Here is a 15,997-nt window from a genome sequence, read left to right as displayed (position 1 = left end):
TGTTATGATTACAAAGTCTCATTACTTAGTTCTTGGAATGAAACCTATACCTACCTTAATACCTATACATTTCGTGGACAGCGTGTATTTCTTGGAATAGACCTAGGTACTTATATGTTTGTGTATAGCAGCAAGTAGGTAATTATTTTGTAAAACCGAGATTATAAATTCCACGCTTCCTCCATGATTGGTGTTGAATGAGTTGTCGATAATAAATTAAGTTATAATATAATAACTACTGATTCTGACACCAATTGAATTTTAGAACACTCGCATCTTTCTCTGAACTTTTAGAATAGGTAGGCGGATACCATCTTTTTAACCCCCGACCCAAAAAGAGGGGTGTTATAAGTTTGACGTGTGTATCGGTGTATCTGTGTATCTGTCTGTGGCATCGTAGCTCCTAAACTAATAATTTAGTTTTTTTCGTGTGAAAGGTGGCTTGATCGAGAGTGTTCTTAGCTATAATCCAAGAAAATCGTTTGAAAGTTATCAGCTCTTTTGTAGTTACTGTAACCTTCACTTGTCGGGGGTGTTATAAATTTTTAATTTACACTTGTTCTTTATGATGTTGCTAAAAAAGGACGGGAAATTAAACACTATGCTCATATCAAGACTGGCATCTAAGACACGAGATTTGAGTGTTTAAAATGGAATTTGATTTGTCTGTCCTTTTTTCATTATATTGGTAAGAAAGAAATGCGATCATCAGAATCAGTACTTTACCACTTTACTTAGCATTATTTATTACTAGCTGACGCCCGCGACTTCGTTCGTGTGGATTTAGGTTTTTGAAATCCCGTAGGAACTTTTTGATTTTCCGGGATAATAAATAGCCTATGTGTAAATCCAGGATATTATCTATCTCCATTCTGAATTTCAGCCAAATCCGTCTAGTGGTTTTTGCGTGAAGGAGTAACAAACATACACACGCACACACACACATACAAACTTTCGCCTTTATAATATTAGTGTGATCAAACAAAATATGAACAAAATAATAGAGCACTGATCGCGCCAAAACAATCTGTAGGTATAGGTACCTACTAACTAGAACTCATATTCACCGAGAGTTTCCTGACTTTTTCTCCTTCCAAAAGCGTGGCATTTTAAAAAAGGGAGAACTGTTCCTGTCCCAATTTCGGTAGGAACTCGGTTCGATAGATAGGTCATTGGTAGGGAAAATAGCACTCCCTTTTGAAAGGAAACGCTTTGGGAAGCAGAAATTCAGAAGGAATTTCCTCTCAGTGTTATGCAGAATGAATGTTTCGTAAATACATAGGACCTAGGTAATAAAAATTTTGGTACCTAAGTATCTACCTACCTACCTAGAACACCTGTTATGGTATTTAAACAAAACAATGGAAGTGGATAAAATGAATACATACTAACAACCTACATGAAGGTACGTCTAGTGTCGGCTTTACATATATAACAAAGACTGCAAAACAAAACAAAAAACTTTGAATAAGAATCTAATTTGGATGGATAGGTACATGAAATGACATCATACCAACCAAATGTGTAGCCACAAATGTTCACACAATGCAATGCTAGCCATTCCGTTATTTGCGATGCCTATATAAAATTTGCATATTATGTATTATCATATAACACGTCTAGACTCAAGGCACGTTCCCGCCGATTCCAAGCGAAGCCAGTACCTAGTAGGTTTTTTAGGGTTCCAACTTTTACTAATCCTTCGCTGTCCATCCGTCTGTCTGTCAGTGGGCTGTAATCTCGTGTACCGTTATAGGTAGAGAGTGTAATTCTATAGCAACAAATAAGTACTTAATAAAATAAAAAAAATGGCTGCCATGAAAATTAAGTGTTATTTCTTGGACCCGACTCGCACTTGACTGATTTTTAAATGTTACAATACCTATGTAAGTAGGTGTAGGAGTTTCTTACTGATTCTTCTCGGTAGGAAAAACATTCCGAATCCGAACCAGTCAGTGGATACAAAAGTACGTACCTACCTCTACCTACAGTAAAGGTAACTAGGACATTGAGTCTGGCACGCGTGCGACATAAACTATGTCAGGGAAAGCCCCTCAAATTAGTTAGAATAAAAGAAAACTTATTCAAATTAAAGCAAATAACGACCTAAATCGCAGACGCGCCTATAAATTGCGTTCTGAATACCTCATGCGGTCCTTGACGAAAAATACGGCTCTTCCGTGTTTTAGTCCAGTAAACAAGGCGAATATAGGTCGTTATTTGTTTATTGTTCAACAATCCTCCATACTAATATATTATGTACTAATATGTAATATTATAATGCAAAAGTGTGGCTGTCTGTCTGCTACGTTTTCATGGCTAAACCGCTGAACCGATTTTAATGAGGTACAGAGTTAGCTTACATCCCGGGGACGGACATAGGCTACTTTTTATCCCGGAAAATCAAAGAGTTTTTTGGAATTTTAAGGGTATATCCCTGGGTTTTTATTCTAAGGTATATCCGTTTAACCGATTTATATGAAAGGTACAGAAGGTAGCTTACCCCACGGAAATTGGCAAATTTTTATCAAGATTTTAGTCTGTTAAAAAAATATAGAAAGAACCTTGTTCAGGAAATGGACGAAATGAAAGCCATATTATAACTATTAACTATTGATAGTTGTGATAAATTCTAGATGGACAGACGACAACAAACAAATCGCAGGGAGCCGCTAGATTCAGGCGGCACACGACCGTGGCGTGTGGGAGTCCTTACAAGAGACCTATGTGTACGTCTATCGGTTGATAATGATGATGACGATTATAAATCCCAAAGTTAATTTGCAATTTCGTTTAAATATGTTAAAAAAACCGGTAAACTCGATTTTAGGACAAACCGGTTTTGGTGGCCAAACTACATTCTAGTCGCTATTGGATGTAGAATAAGAACTTCATCAATTTCAGTTCACTTTATAGCAAGGAGCTAAAAGGCGTCAAGTTTTAAATGAGCTACACCGAAAGACTTGCTTTAGCCTCCCTTCATTCAGCTTTACTTTACTCCACTTTTGCTATGGATGTCGGAAGCTCGCTTTACCCCAACATGTTCTTCGCGAAATTAATATGGCTTGGCAAGCTTTCGTTTAGGAGTGTTTTTTTTTTGCTTTGTTGTATCTACTCGTATAATATAGGTACCTACTTTAATTTTCCTATTAGTTGATTTATAAGATAAAAAAATCGCAGAAACGTTATCGGAGAAAATCTTCTGAAGTTAGGTTTTACACTTGATCATGATTTTCACTGTAAGTTCGCGCTAACAAGGATCTATGGGCTTGCTATTCGGAGGCCGCGTAAAGTGTGCCTCTACGCATTTCAGCGAGGTTTATATTTTCAGTCAGTTAAAAATAAAACATTATAGCTACCTACTTATAATAAGATGAATATTTAAAATTGCAATTTTATTCTGTCGCTGTGGCAATGAATTGGACAGCATATCGCTGCTGAAACGATAACCTTGTGACATTATATACAGATACATACTCGTTATTGTTTAGATATCGGATAGGAAGGCCTTCATGTCGGGACTGAATATAACGATGATGTCATTGACGGCGTCCTTAGGGCGCGGCGCCGCTTTGGCGGGGCGTAGGGCGGGCAGGAACTGGGACGATTGAGTGATTAGTGTGAATCCCCTCACTTTATACAATGTTCGACCTATATTTGCAATCTATTGATATAGATTACTAGATGATGCCCGCGACTTTGTCCGCGTGGATTTAGTTTTTAGGGTTCCGTACCTAACGGGTGCCAACGGGACCCTATAACTAAGACTCCGCTATCCATCCTGCGTCGGTTCGTCTGTCTGTCAGCGCTCTGTATCTCGTGAAACGTAATAATAAGTAGAGGGTTGTAGTAGGTAAGTAGTAGAAATTTTCATTGAGTGTGTATTTTTACTGCCGGTATAACAACAAATAATAAAAATTTCATTATGACCAACATGAAAATTAAAAAAAGTGCTATTTTTGTACGATTGTACGGAAGTCGGGACCCTTCGTCTGCGACTGCGAGTCAGACTCGCATTTGAAAACGAAATTTTAGAATAATCGCATCTTTTTCTGGCCAATGTTACTAGAAAAGGACGGACAAACTGTCAAACCAGATATATCGTGTCTTCATAAGTTCCACTGAGTAAGTAGATATATTAGCTAGTACTTCCTACTTCTATGAAATGTCCTTGGTAGAGTTTGAAGAGTAGCCACCAGTATTTTACGTCCTTTTAATAATATTAAAAATAAAAAGATGCAGATACATACTCTTAATTCAGTTTAGGGAAAGACATTAGAATCAATGGTATGTATGTTTTTAGGGTTCCGTACCTCAAAAGGAAAGACGGAACCCTTACAGGATCACTTTGTTGTCTATCTGTCTGTCTGTCTGATAACTATACCAAATGGGGTATATGAAAGGGCTTTACCTGTACATCCTAAAACAGATTTTTATTTATTTTAAATGTTGGAAAAAATACCCGAGTACTGAACTCTCAGTGCGCGAGTCTGACTCGCACTTGGCCGGTTTTTTTTATTGGCACACGCTTGACCATAATCACTCCTAATGGAAAGTGATGATTGTAGTAATTGTATACTATTTCTATTAAAACTTTAATAGGTCTTTTTTTTAACCATATTATCTCTTGAATTTTACTTGACCCAATTGCCAAAAATTTGTTATCTGCTTTGTTATCATATCTATTCCTGCCTACATAGGTAGTTACTAGGTCATAATATAGGTAACTACACAAGACTGGCCCAGAGGGCGCAAAATATCTACACTACAGCTATCTTATTTTGTGCCCAGGGGCTGAGATAAGTCATTATCTCTGGTTATATAGGTACATGTATAATTGTATAACATGGAGATGTAAAAAAAAGAAACAATTGCAAATTGAAGGATCCCGAACGCACCAAAATGGAATCTTGCACCGCAGCCGCAGGTACAACTGACTGAGTATCTATACTAATAAATAAATATGAAGTGTCTGTCCGTAATTTCGAAATAACTGCCTCATATTAAGCTCATAGGGTTATTTGAACGATACCTTAACTGAATCACACGTTTTTAAAATTTTTGTCTGTCTGTCTGTCTGTCTGTTTAAAAAGGCTAATCTTTGGAACGGCTGAACCGATTTTGACGGGATTTTCACAGACAAGTAGAGGATTGACCAGGGTGTAACATAGGCTACTTTTTTAACCGACTTTCAAAAAGGGAGTTGTGTTTTTCTACCTATGAAGCTGCGGGCATCAGCTAGTGTATAAATAAATCCAATCGTTAAATATACCTAGGTAAAACCTATGCCGGTAATAAATCTATACTGGTTAGACACGTGACTTATACTCGGGCCACGTGAAACTTTCCAGATAAAGCTCATGAATATAACTAAGGCTTAGTTAGTTAAAACTTTTGTGCCTACCTAGGTAGGTATGTAGGTACAATCAATCATACTTCCTAATTTTATTTCTGAAATTCAGTTTCAAATCACTTTAAAAGTTTTTCAATTCTCTACTTTGATGAATGAAGAATTATATCTAAGAAGTCCAAACAAAGCTTAAATAATTTATTTTAACAATAAGTATTTTTCCCCGAAGTCATTAGATACAATTGGAATGTGGCCGGCCGGCGCCATTAAGTAAACACGTTATATATTTTTTTAACATTATAATTTCGTTTAAGTATAGATATAAAACTTTGTATCGACTAACCTTTCCGCTGTCACCACGCGTACATTTTGGTGTTTATCATCCATTTCGAACTAAAGACAAAGTATATTCTATAATAGATTAAAAGTAAAAATAGATAGCACCGAGACGAACGTTAGTGTAAGGAGACTACCACCACACTGAGTGAGGGACTGTTGCTACAAAATGCACGAAAAAACATTGGTTAAGCGCGTGTCAGACGCGCATACGAATGGTTCCGTGACTTCCGTACCATCATACAAGAAATAACACCCGGGTACGGTAAATCCAAAAGGAAGGGTCAGGATTTTGGCAGTCTATGTATGTAGGTTTGTATTTGTGTGTTCCACCGTAGCGCCTAAACTATGAAATTTTGTGTGAATGTGTGTGTGTGTGTGTGTGTGTGTGTGTGTGTGTGTGTGTGTGTGTGTGTGTGTGTGTGTGTTTGTTACTCCTTCACGCAAAATCTACCAGAGGGATTTCGCTGAAATTCGGATCGGAGATAGATAATAGCCTGGATTAGCACATAGGCTACTTTTTATCCCGGAAAATCAAAGAGTTCGCACGGGATTTCGAAAAACCTAAATCCACGCGGGCGAAGTCGCGGGCATCGGCTAGTACCTATATTATCATAAAAACGCGAGAAGATGATGAATGGGAGTGACAAAGAAGCACGCCCTAAGCAGCTGCCTTCCTGACGCAATGCCTCGTGTAATACCGGGAAGCCGTGAGCGGAGACATCGGACAGTGGAGGAGGGTACAGAACCGTAGAAACCGGCCAAGTGCAAGTCCGACTCGCGCACCGAGGGTCCCGTACTCGGGTATTTTCCCGACATTTTGCACGATAAATCAAAAACTATAGGCATAAAAATAAACAAAAATCTGTTTTTGAATGTACCTACAAGTAGGAATAAAAGCCCCTTCATTTATTATGATACCCCACTTGGTATAGTTATCTTACTTTAAATTTTAACACTTATTTTAGTATATTTTTTGTGACGTAACCACAAATTCGTGGTTTTCGGATTTTTTCCTTTACTTGCGCTATAAGACCTACCTACCTGCCAAATTGCATAATTCTAGGTCAACGGGAAGTACCCTATAGGTTTTCTTGACAGAAATAACAGACGGACAGACAGATAAACAACAAAATGATCCTATAAGGGTTCCGTTTTTCCTTTTGAGGTACCTTCAGAACTCTAAAAACGATATAGCCATAGGTGCTTGTACGTATAATGTAGTGACGCGGCACCACGGCACGCGGCGGTGGCGCGGGAAGCGGCGGCCGGCGGCGTCCCCAGAACCGGTTCCCCGAAAATACGACTGGGGCGAAATTAATAACCAAGCTATCCGTACACTTACTGTCGATAAGTCACTCATTTTGTCGATAAGTCACTTATTTTGTCGTTATTGCGTTATTTCGTCAAAAATTGTCATGGTAGTTTTTTAAAAATAACAAAGACCCAGAGCAGAGTCCCAGAGAAAAGTTCAAAAACACACAAACTACATAACTGTGTCTAGACTTCTGTTGCTGTCACTCTTTTACAATATGAAAGAGAAGGTGACAACAATATATGTGAACCCCGTTTACAGTTTCCTTATACAAAGTAGGATCTACTGAGCCGATTTTTAAAATTGTTTCACTAATTAGACTGTGGGTTTTCTACTAAATATACTAAAGTACTATAGGTACCAACTAAAAGTAGAAAATAAAAGAAATAAAACTTAAAAATAAAAATACTGAGCTTTATTTTCCTTTCTTATAGTTATAGTATAGGTAGGTAGATACTTATACTAAGTTTTAAAATTTTAACGTTATCTTATTTATTAATGATTAATCTACAAAAGGTCCTTAAATTCTAAGTGTGGTTGAAAGGACCGCTTCTAGCGGGGAAAGCCTCCTCCAAACTTTTCCATGACTCTGTATCTTTAGCGGCTCTACTCCATGCCATACCTACCTGCCACTTCCACAGTGTCGTCGCTCCAACACTTGTAAGGTCTGGGTCTGCGTAAGTTACCAACTTGTTGTTATTTTCAACCACCTGTCGTCTCCCACTCGCAGGATATGTCCAGCCCATTTCCAATTTCCATTTTAAATGCAGAACTTTCTTTGCGACGCCCTTAGTTCCTGTAGTTTTTTTAAAAGTAGAGTAGTTATGAATATATATAATATTTTTTTAAATCCTGTCTGACTCCTCTGACGAGTCTGTTCGACAATTTCCTGTGTAAATCAGACAATATAATATGATTTATTTTACTATGGAGAGAATATTATGTAATAGAGTTGGTTTCTTCATAGGAAAAATGTTTAATTTTTATCTTTGTTAGTTTTTATATAATTTTGAAAATAAGAGTAGTCCGGTGCGAAACTGTGATTATATGGCGCGATCGCAAAAATAATAAGACTTGAGATCAAAGCTTCCCACTCAGATGGTAACAGGTCTTAAATAAAACAGGCTAGGAGGCACAGAAGCGGCTGGTTGGCGTAAGAACTGCATCACGGAAGTCTTAATCTACCAACTAATAAAGATAAGCGTGTGTGTGTGTTTGTATGTGACATGTATGTTTATTACCAGTACAAGTAGCATTACTTACACAAGAATCTCCAAAGTCCTTCAGTAAGTTTGTTTAAGGAGTCAATTCGTATTTATAGCTCTTTAAATAGTGGTAAAACGCAGATAAAAACGCTTGTTATATTTTTTTTAGTGCTTGGCTGCAATCAGACCTGGTGGCAAGTGATGATGCAGCCTTACGTGTGCTTACCTAGAAGAAGCCTATAGTATACACTCTTAACTTGGTACCCACAATAAAATTGGAGGGGAAACCTGATGCTGGATATCCTAGCGGTTCGAATTACAAATAGGAGGCAAATCAGATTTTTTCCTTTACTTGTGCTATAAGGCCTACCTACCTGCCCACGATTCTAGGTCAACGGGAAGTACCCTATAGATTTTCTTGACAGACACAACAGATGAACAGACAGACAGACAACAAAGTGATCTTATAAGGGTTCCGTTTTTCCTTTTGAGGTACAGAACCCTAAAAATGTCGATGAGTTCCCGAGTCACACTGTGACACGATTGGGTGTGACTTGTTGGGAACCCGCTAAACGGCCCCCTAATCCTAAACTGTCAGTCCTCACCCAGGCCCCCGGGGTCAGGGCCTCTGGTTCCATTCGCCCCTGTCTTGGTCGTGAATTGGTACTCAAGCTCAAGAGTCAAGACACGAGTTACCGTGCAACTTGTTGGCATACTTGTTGCCACACTTGTTGCACATAGAGTTGCCATCTGTAAAATCGATAAATTATAACCCTACTGAATTTCGAGAGTAGTTACCTAAAACCCGGACATACAGTCTTTATTTTTTACTTCAAACTATAATTGACTAGGTAAATTATTCTTCTAAATGTACCTATAAAAAGAAAAGGTGACTGACTGACTGACTGATTGATCTATCAACGCACAGCTCACAACAATACCTACTGGGATCATTGAACTAGGTACATACTATGTACTAACATTGTACATACTATGTACTAACACTAGGACAGATCGGGCTGTTTGGCATGCACAATGCAGATAGCTATTATGACGTAGACATGCGCTCGCTAAAATGCGTTTGCGCTTTATACGATACGATGGGATATCCACTCATGTGATACCTACGAGGCCCTTCTACGAGTGAAAACCTAACTCCAGGAGGTTTTAGACCTCCTGGAGTTAGGTTATACGCTCGCTTACAGCTTACAAAAGTTAAAAATATCCATTAAAAGTATGCTCTTGGCAAAAGCATATTATACAATCGAAGATTATGTAAATGATAAAAAAGCACGGATTTGACTAGCTCCAGCAAAGCACGGGTCTATAATTGCTTGTATAGTATGGAATATTATTGCGAATTGAAGAATTGAAAAGAGCAAGCGCCGAGTTTCTTGCTGGTTCTTCTCGGTAGGAACGGCATTCCGAACCAGTGGTAAATTATTTTGACGATTCAAAAGCACTTGTAAAAATCTACTTGAATAAAAATCTATTTTGTTCTTATTCTACGTTCTCGGAAAAGGTTTCTGCGATTTGTTTATCTTTTTAGTCTGTAGGTACTATTATGTATTCTAAAGTAAAAGTAAAATATGTATAGTCGTAACGGCCGGCTAAGAGCTAATAGCAGTAAAACTTTTTAACAATAGTGTTTTATATTTTGAACGGTCATAAGTCCTAATGAGTGTAAAACTCATGTAACATTGTGTTACATGAGTTACATGTAACACATGCTACATGTAAATCATTTTACTTTGAATTTTACTCACATAAACATGTGAGTAAAACTCAACCTAACGACAACTTGTTTAAAGCTAAAAAATGACATTTCTCGCAAACAAATAAATTCTATGACTGCATAGGGTTGTCAAATAGATGTATTTTTTAAATTTCCACTATCATAACTGCACATAAGGAACACTACTTTTAATAATAATGAAACAAATAACAAGATAAACATAATAATTTTTAATTTAAGTTTAGGTAGCTGTAAACGTGTGGTTACTTTATCAGTTCTAAAGAAAGACTGATCGGTCTTTTTGGACTTCTGAGTTCCGGTCGCTTGTTGCAACTCTGTTGTAAAATATTTAGTAAATCTGTTGTAGTAAATAATGACGGCATTTGACTTTAAACCTTAAAGTAAACAGTTAAGTTAGCATTTTGAATCTGTACGTACCTACTTATGATCTTTTGGAATATTTTACCTAATTAGTTAACTTTTATGGCTTTTAGCTCCGAGCCGGCCGGTACGACTATACCTACCGAACCTACCTCCTTGAAAACGTAGCGTACACACTGCACATGGCCACACATGGCCTTGAATGAACTCGCCACTAAATGAATGAATAATTGATGAATGAATTAGGTAGAGTAAATACCTACTACAGTTATTTGGCAATAAATAAGTACTTCGTAAATGTAACGAACGTTTATTATAATGCACTAAATTAGGAGACATGATTGTTGTTTTGGGATGCCTTATCGCTTCCGGTTACTAAACTTTTTTTTTTTTTAATGCTATTTTGGTTGGCACTCAACGTTGATAAAGTAAAATAAATAGGTACCTACTTATAATATAGGCGCGATTCCACGCGATTGGTGGATACGTCGATTTTCGCTTCCCGGATTCGCCAACTTTCTCACACTACGCTGCTTCAGGTCCAAGTTGTCACCGGGCACTATACCTACCTACTAATAATATTATGCACTAGCTTTTTCCCGCGACTTTGTCCGCGGTAGATAGGTACATACTTATATAATAATATATACCCTAGGTCATTATGTTACATCTAGATAAAGTAGCTTTCTAAAGGTGAAAGAATTATTAAAATCGGGTCAGTAGTTTGGGAGCCTAACGATTACAAACAAATGAACAAATCTTTCCTCTTTATAATATTAGTAAGTAGGTAAATTGCGTGTCCGTCTATCACATTTTCAAGGTCTATCTACTTCACGGATTTTGACGAAATTTGACTTAGGCTAGTTCTTCGGGAGTTAGTTTTATGCCGGAAAAGAAAATCCTAGAACTAGCACGGAATTTATAAAACCTAAATACACGCGGATTTAAAAAATTTAGCGTGAAAAACGATGAGAATTTTGCACACGTAACTTCCGAAATAATTCGTAAGTTTGTGGCTTTTCCATTTCACATCCAATATAACTGTTGTTTCATATAAACTGGTTCGTTTGTGTAGGTGTGGCAAATCGACCGGTCACAGCGACTCTTGAGAACCCCGCACGAGATTGCTATATAGTGCACCACGTGCGTACCTTGCTTGTAAGCCAGGCACAAGTTTTAGAGTTCCGCACCCAAAGCCCTAAATGTCACTTTGCTGTCTGTCGTCTGTCTGTCCGCGTGTCACAAGTCTCTAGCTCGTAGACGAAATGAGTTACATTCCTGCAGTATTTGGTGTGAAACGTAGACCCGAAAACAAATATTGAAAATCATTTTTCGGGAGACTCCCATGCATGAAGGAGAAGGAATTTATTTCCTTACCCTAGCATGTGGAATATGAGTAGAGTTAATATGAAAATTGGTAATATAATATAAGAGCGAAAATAAGGAAGTAGTGTAGGTAGTATGTTTCAGGATGTTTGGAAATTGTAACCTTACCGATTTTCAAAAACACTTGAATGAAGCTGGGGCGGGTCAAGTACTAAAAATCAGATAGGTTCTTGGGAATTAAAGTCTTTCAGAGACGTTTGTGTATTCGCCCGTAGGGTACCTATACCTACCTACTACCTAGGTATCTCTCTTCAGAATTAACTACCTACTTTATATTTAAACTAGCTGATGCCCGCAGCTTCGCCCGCGTGGATTGGTCAGATCCCCTGCAGCATCAGGATTGAGGAGTTGGACTCCAAATTTTTTATGAAACAATGTCGCAAAGTTCCTCTATCGATTAAAAAAGAAATGACGCAAATCGGTTCAGAAATCTCGGAGATTTCGGTGTTCATAGGTAGAAAAATACAACTCCCTTTTTGAAAGTCGGTTAAAAAAGTAGCCTATGTTACTCCCTGATAAATTCTCTACTTGTCTGTGAAAATCCCGTCAAAATCGGTTCAGCCGTTCCCAAGATTAGCCTTTTCAAACAGACAGACAGACAGACAGACAGACAGACAGACAGACAGACAGACAAAAATTTTAAAAACGTGTGATTCGGTGTTGGTATCGTTCAAATAACCATATGAGCTTAATATGAGGTAGTTATTTCGAAATTACAGACAGACACTCCAATTTTATTTATTAGTATAGATGGTTTGTCTGTCAATAATGTTATGTGTTGGAAATATTAAGCAGGGACTTTGTCTGTGGTGGCGTTTGTTGGCGCGCGTGTTGTGACTTTTTGGAGTGTTTTTTTTGTTAGAAGTGGCCGGTTTTTGTGTCCCGCTGGTGTTTATTGGTGGTGGAACTGACCGAGGAACTGACTGAGAAGCGCTCTAGAGGGGCGCCGCGTGTATGTCGGCGGGCGCCAGCACAGACGAAGTCCATACTTATACATATAGTTTTCCTAACTTGTAAATAACTACACACTTGACATTGGCTAATCAGTGTAAAGCCAGACGAGAGAAGAAAAAAAAAAAATATTAAGCAGTTTTGTCTGACTAAGTACCTACTACCTGTTGGGTAGGTAACTATAGTTACGACTAGCTGATGCCCGCAGCTTCGCCCGCGTGGATTGGTCAGATCCCCTGCAGCATCAGGATTGAGGAGTTGGAATCCAAATTTTTTATGAAACAATGTAACAAAGTTCCTCTATCGATTAAAAAAGAAATGACGCAAATCGGTTCAGAAATCTCGGAGATTTCGGTGTACATAGGTAGAAAAACACAACTCCCTTCTTGAAAGTCGGTTAAAAAAGTAGCCTATGTTACACCCTGGTCAAACCTCTACTTGTATGTGAAAATCCCGTTAAAATCCGTTCAGCCGTTCCGAAGATTAGCCTTTTCAAACAGACAGACAGACAGACAAAAATTTTAAAAACGTGTGATTCAGTTATGGTATCGTTCAAATAACCATATGACCTTAATATGTGGTAGTTATTTCGAAATTACAGACAGACACTCCAATTTTATTTATTAGTATAGAATATAGATACAACATTATTGACTTTGGTCTCCGACCCACTCCTATACAGTACAGCTGTTAATTTTATTATTATTCTACCTACTACTTCCTATTTCCTACTATCTACCTAGGCACCTGCCACCTACCTTCTATAAATGCGAAAGTATGTTGTTGGCTTATCCTTCGATCACGTCAAAGGAGCAATGAAGTAGTTTTTGCATGGATATATCTACCTACCTAGAGCCAGGCTACTTTTTATCCTAAAAAATCAAAGAGTTCCCACGGGATTTTTATACCTAAATTCACGTAAACGAAGTCGCGGCATCACTTGGTTACGAATAAAATTGGGAAATAAGTAAGTATGGTTTTAAACAATTACCTAGGTGAGGTACTTACCTACCTAATTAAGTACAAAAACCCAAAACTCATTTGAAATAGATAATATCTGTCTGTCTATTTGTCCAGATTAATCTTTGATATGGCTGAGCCGACTCTACCCGACTTTTACAGGCTAGTAGGTATATAGATAAGTATATAAATCTTAGGATCCAAGAAGAAAAAGGCTTCCAAAAGATTTTGAAACTGCTATCTACCACTAAAGCTGCATAAGCTACCTAGTTGACTTGTAGAACTTTGAACTCGAATATTGTTCTATTTATCTACCTACCTAGGTAGTCAAAACTTTAGAATAGGATGTTTCACACCATTCAAAAGCTTCCTGAATAAAGGTACCCACGCACTTGAACTGAACTGTGCGTCGCGGCAGCGCCCCGCACGATATTCTCTCCAGCCGCTGCCGCGACGCGCAGTTCAGTTGCAGTTCAGTTCGAGTGTGTGGGCACCTTTATTATTCAGTCGGCAGGTAGTATAGGTACCTATAGTACAATAAAATCTGTGTTCAAAATTTTCAAAGATGAATTTATTTTTATGATACCTACCATAATATGATACTTAATTAACGTGATATTTCCTCAATACTGATAAATTTTATCACAAGCGGCAACCAACAAAATAAGAGCCTTGAACTTTTTGCGGCTGTATATTTTGTTAGCGCCGCGCGCCGCCGAAACGTGGCTCCCACTCAAGGTTGTCTAATGGAAGCTCTATTTATATTACTATTATACTTGTTAAAATATGAACGCATTCTCTGCTTTACTCTGTGACATGTCATCGTGTATCGCTAATATATTCTGTGGCTACCATTGTAACATTCGTTCCTTTCTCTGTGTGGCACCGAAATAAAAAGGCTGTCTGTTTTATACCAAAGTTTTATTTCATCTTAAATATCAAGTAAATTCCAAATAGCAGTTCAGTTTTTCAGTTCATTATATCAGGTCATGGGCCAACACGTGCATAATGGCTTTGCCCAAATCGATCGACTGGCCGGACGGGAAAACTATGCCACGTGGAGTTTCGCCGTGCGCACCTATTTGGAACACGAGGACTTGTGGAAATGCGTCGATGGAACGGCGACATTCACCAAAAGTGAGGATGTTAAAGCAAGATCGAAAATAATTTTGCTTGTGGATCCGACAAATTATATCCACGTCCAGGAAACTAAAACAGCAGCGGAAGCATGGGACAATTTGAGAAAGGCTTTTGACGACTCGGGCCTGTTGAGAAAGGTAGGTCTCCTAAGAGAGCTCATTACGACAGATCTGGAGAGTTGTGGCAGTTTAGAAAATTATGTTAATAAAGTAATTACATGTGCACACAAGCTCAGAAACATCAACTTCATAGTTGACGACGAGTGGCTCGGAACACTGTTGCTTGCTGGTTTACCAGAGTCTTACCGACCAATGATAATGGCTATGGAGAGCTCAGGTGTGGCTATAACGGCAGATCTAGTTAAGACTAAGATACTGCAAGATGTAAAAACTCCAGACAACTCATCTGTTTTTTTCTCAAACTTTCACAAGGGCAAGTCGAACAAAAGTAAATGTTCAGGGTCTAAAGCGGGGTCTAGCAAGGGTCCCAGGTGCTACAGATGTAATAAATATAATCATATAGCAAAATTCTGCACAGTTAACAGCTCAAATCATAAGAATAAGTCTGAAACTAATAATGATTCTTCTTCTAGCTATGTTGCAGCGTTTCCAGCCTCTCCAGACCTAGAGAGCAGATGCTGGTACATTGATTCAGGAGCTGCGATGCACATGACATATCAGAGAGAATGGCTATATGACTTCGGACCCGCTTCAGTGACAAACATTAAAGTAGCAGATAATAAAATATTAGCAGTGAAAGGCTGTGGTAAAGTAAACATAGAAACATATGATAGTGAGAATAAAGAAACAATAGGTACAATACAGGTAAAAAATGTTTTATATGTGCCAGATTTAGCTGTCAACTTATTGTCTGTGCGCCAAATCACACAGAATGATTGTCAAGTCAAGTTTAGCAAAGATTGTTGCAAAGTTTATAAAAATTCAAAACTAATTCTCACTGGGTATACAAGAAATAATTTATATGTGGTTCATAACGAAACCTATGCTTTATTATCTTCAGTGCACTTGTGGCATCAAAGGATGGGTCATCTAAATTATTGTGATCTTCAGAAACTTAATGAGTCTACAGAAGGAGCAGATATAGAATCAAGTAAGAAGGAGAATGTGGTCTGTAACACATGCTTAAAAGGTAAACAAACAAGGCAACCGTTCAAACACATAGGCACAAGGGCTTCCGCCCTCCTGGAATTGGTACATTCAGACGTATGCGGGCCAATG

The 15,997-nt window shown here is 38.1% G+C and overlaps 1 protein-coding gene and 1 long non-coding RNA gene across 2 annotated transcripts in view; one reads left to right on the top strand and one right to left on the bottom strand.

Annotated features, from left to right (window-relative positions):
* The window catches only part of LOC123873302, a 17,420-nt gene extending 11,562 nt beyond the window's left edge, over positions 1 to 5,858 (bottom strand). Inside the window, exon 1 of the mRNA XM_045918108.1 lies at positions 5,694 to 5,858. Coding sequence (XP_045774064.1) covers positions 5,694 to 5,737 — 44 coding nt within the window. The 5' untranslated portion in view covers positions 5,738 to 5,858. The remainder of the gene's footprint in view (positions 1 to 5,693) is intronic.
* The window catches only part of LOC123873310, an 11,709-nt gene extending 3,057 nt beyond the window's left edge, over positions 1 to 8,652 (top strand). Inside the window, exons 2-3 of the long non-coding RNA XR_006797657.1 lie at positions 7,226 to 7,230; positions 8,609 to 8,652. This is a non-coding gene — a long non-coding RNA (uncharacterized LOC123873310). The remainder of the gene's footprint in view (positions 1 to 7,225; positions 7,231 to 8,608) is intronic.
* The last annotated feature ends 7,345 nt before the right edge of the window (positions 8,653 to 15,997 follow it).

This window comes from Maniola jurtina, chromosome 16 (assembly GCF_905333055.1).
Source record: "Maniola jurtina chromosome 16, ilManJurt1.1, whole genome shotgun sequence".
NCBI classification, from domain to species: Eukaryota; Metazoa; Arthropoda; class Insecta; order Lepidoptera; family Nymphalidae; genus Maniola; species Maniola jurtina.
The sequence above is the reverse complement of the archived record's forward strand: the minus strand, read 5'-3'. Positions and strand labels throughout refer to the sequence as shown.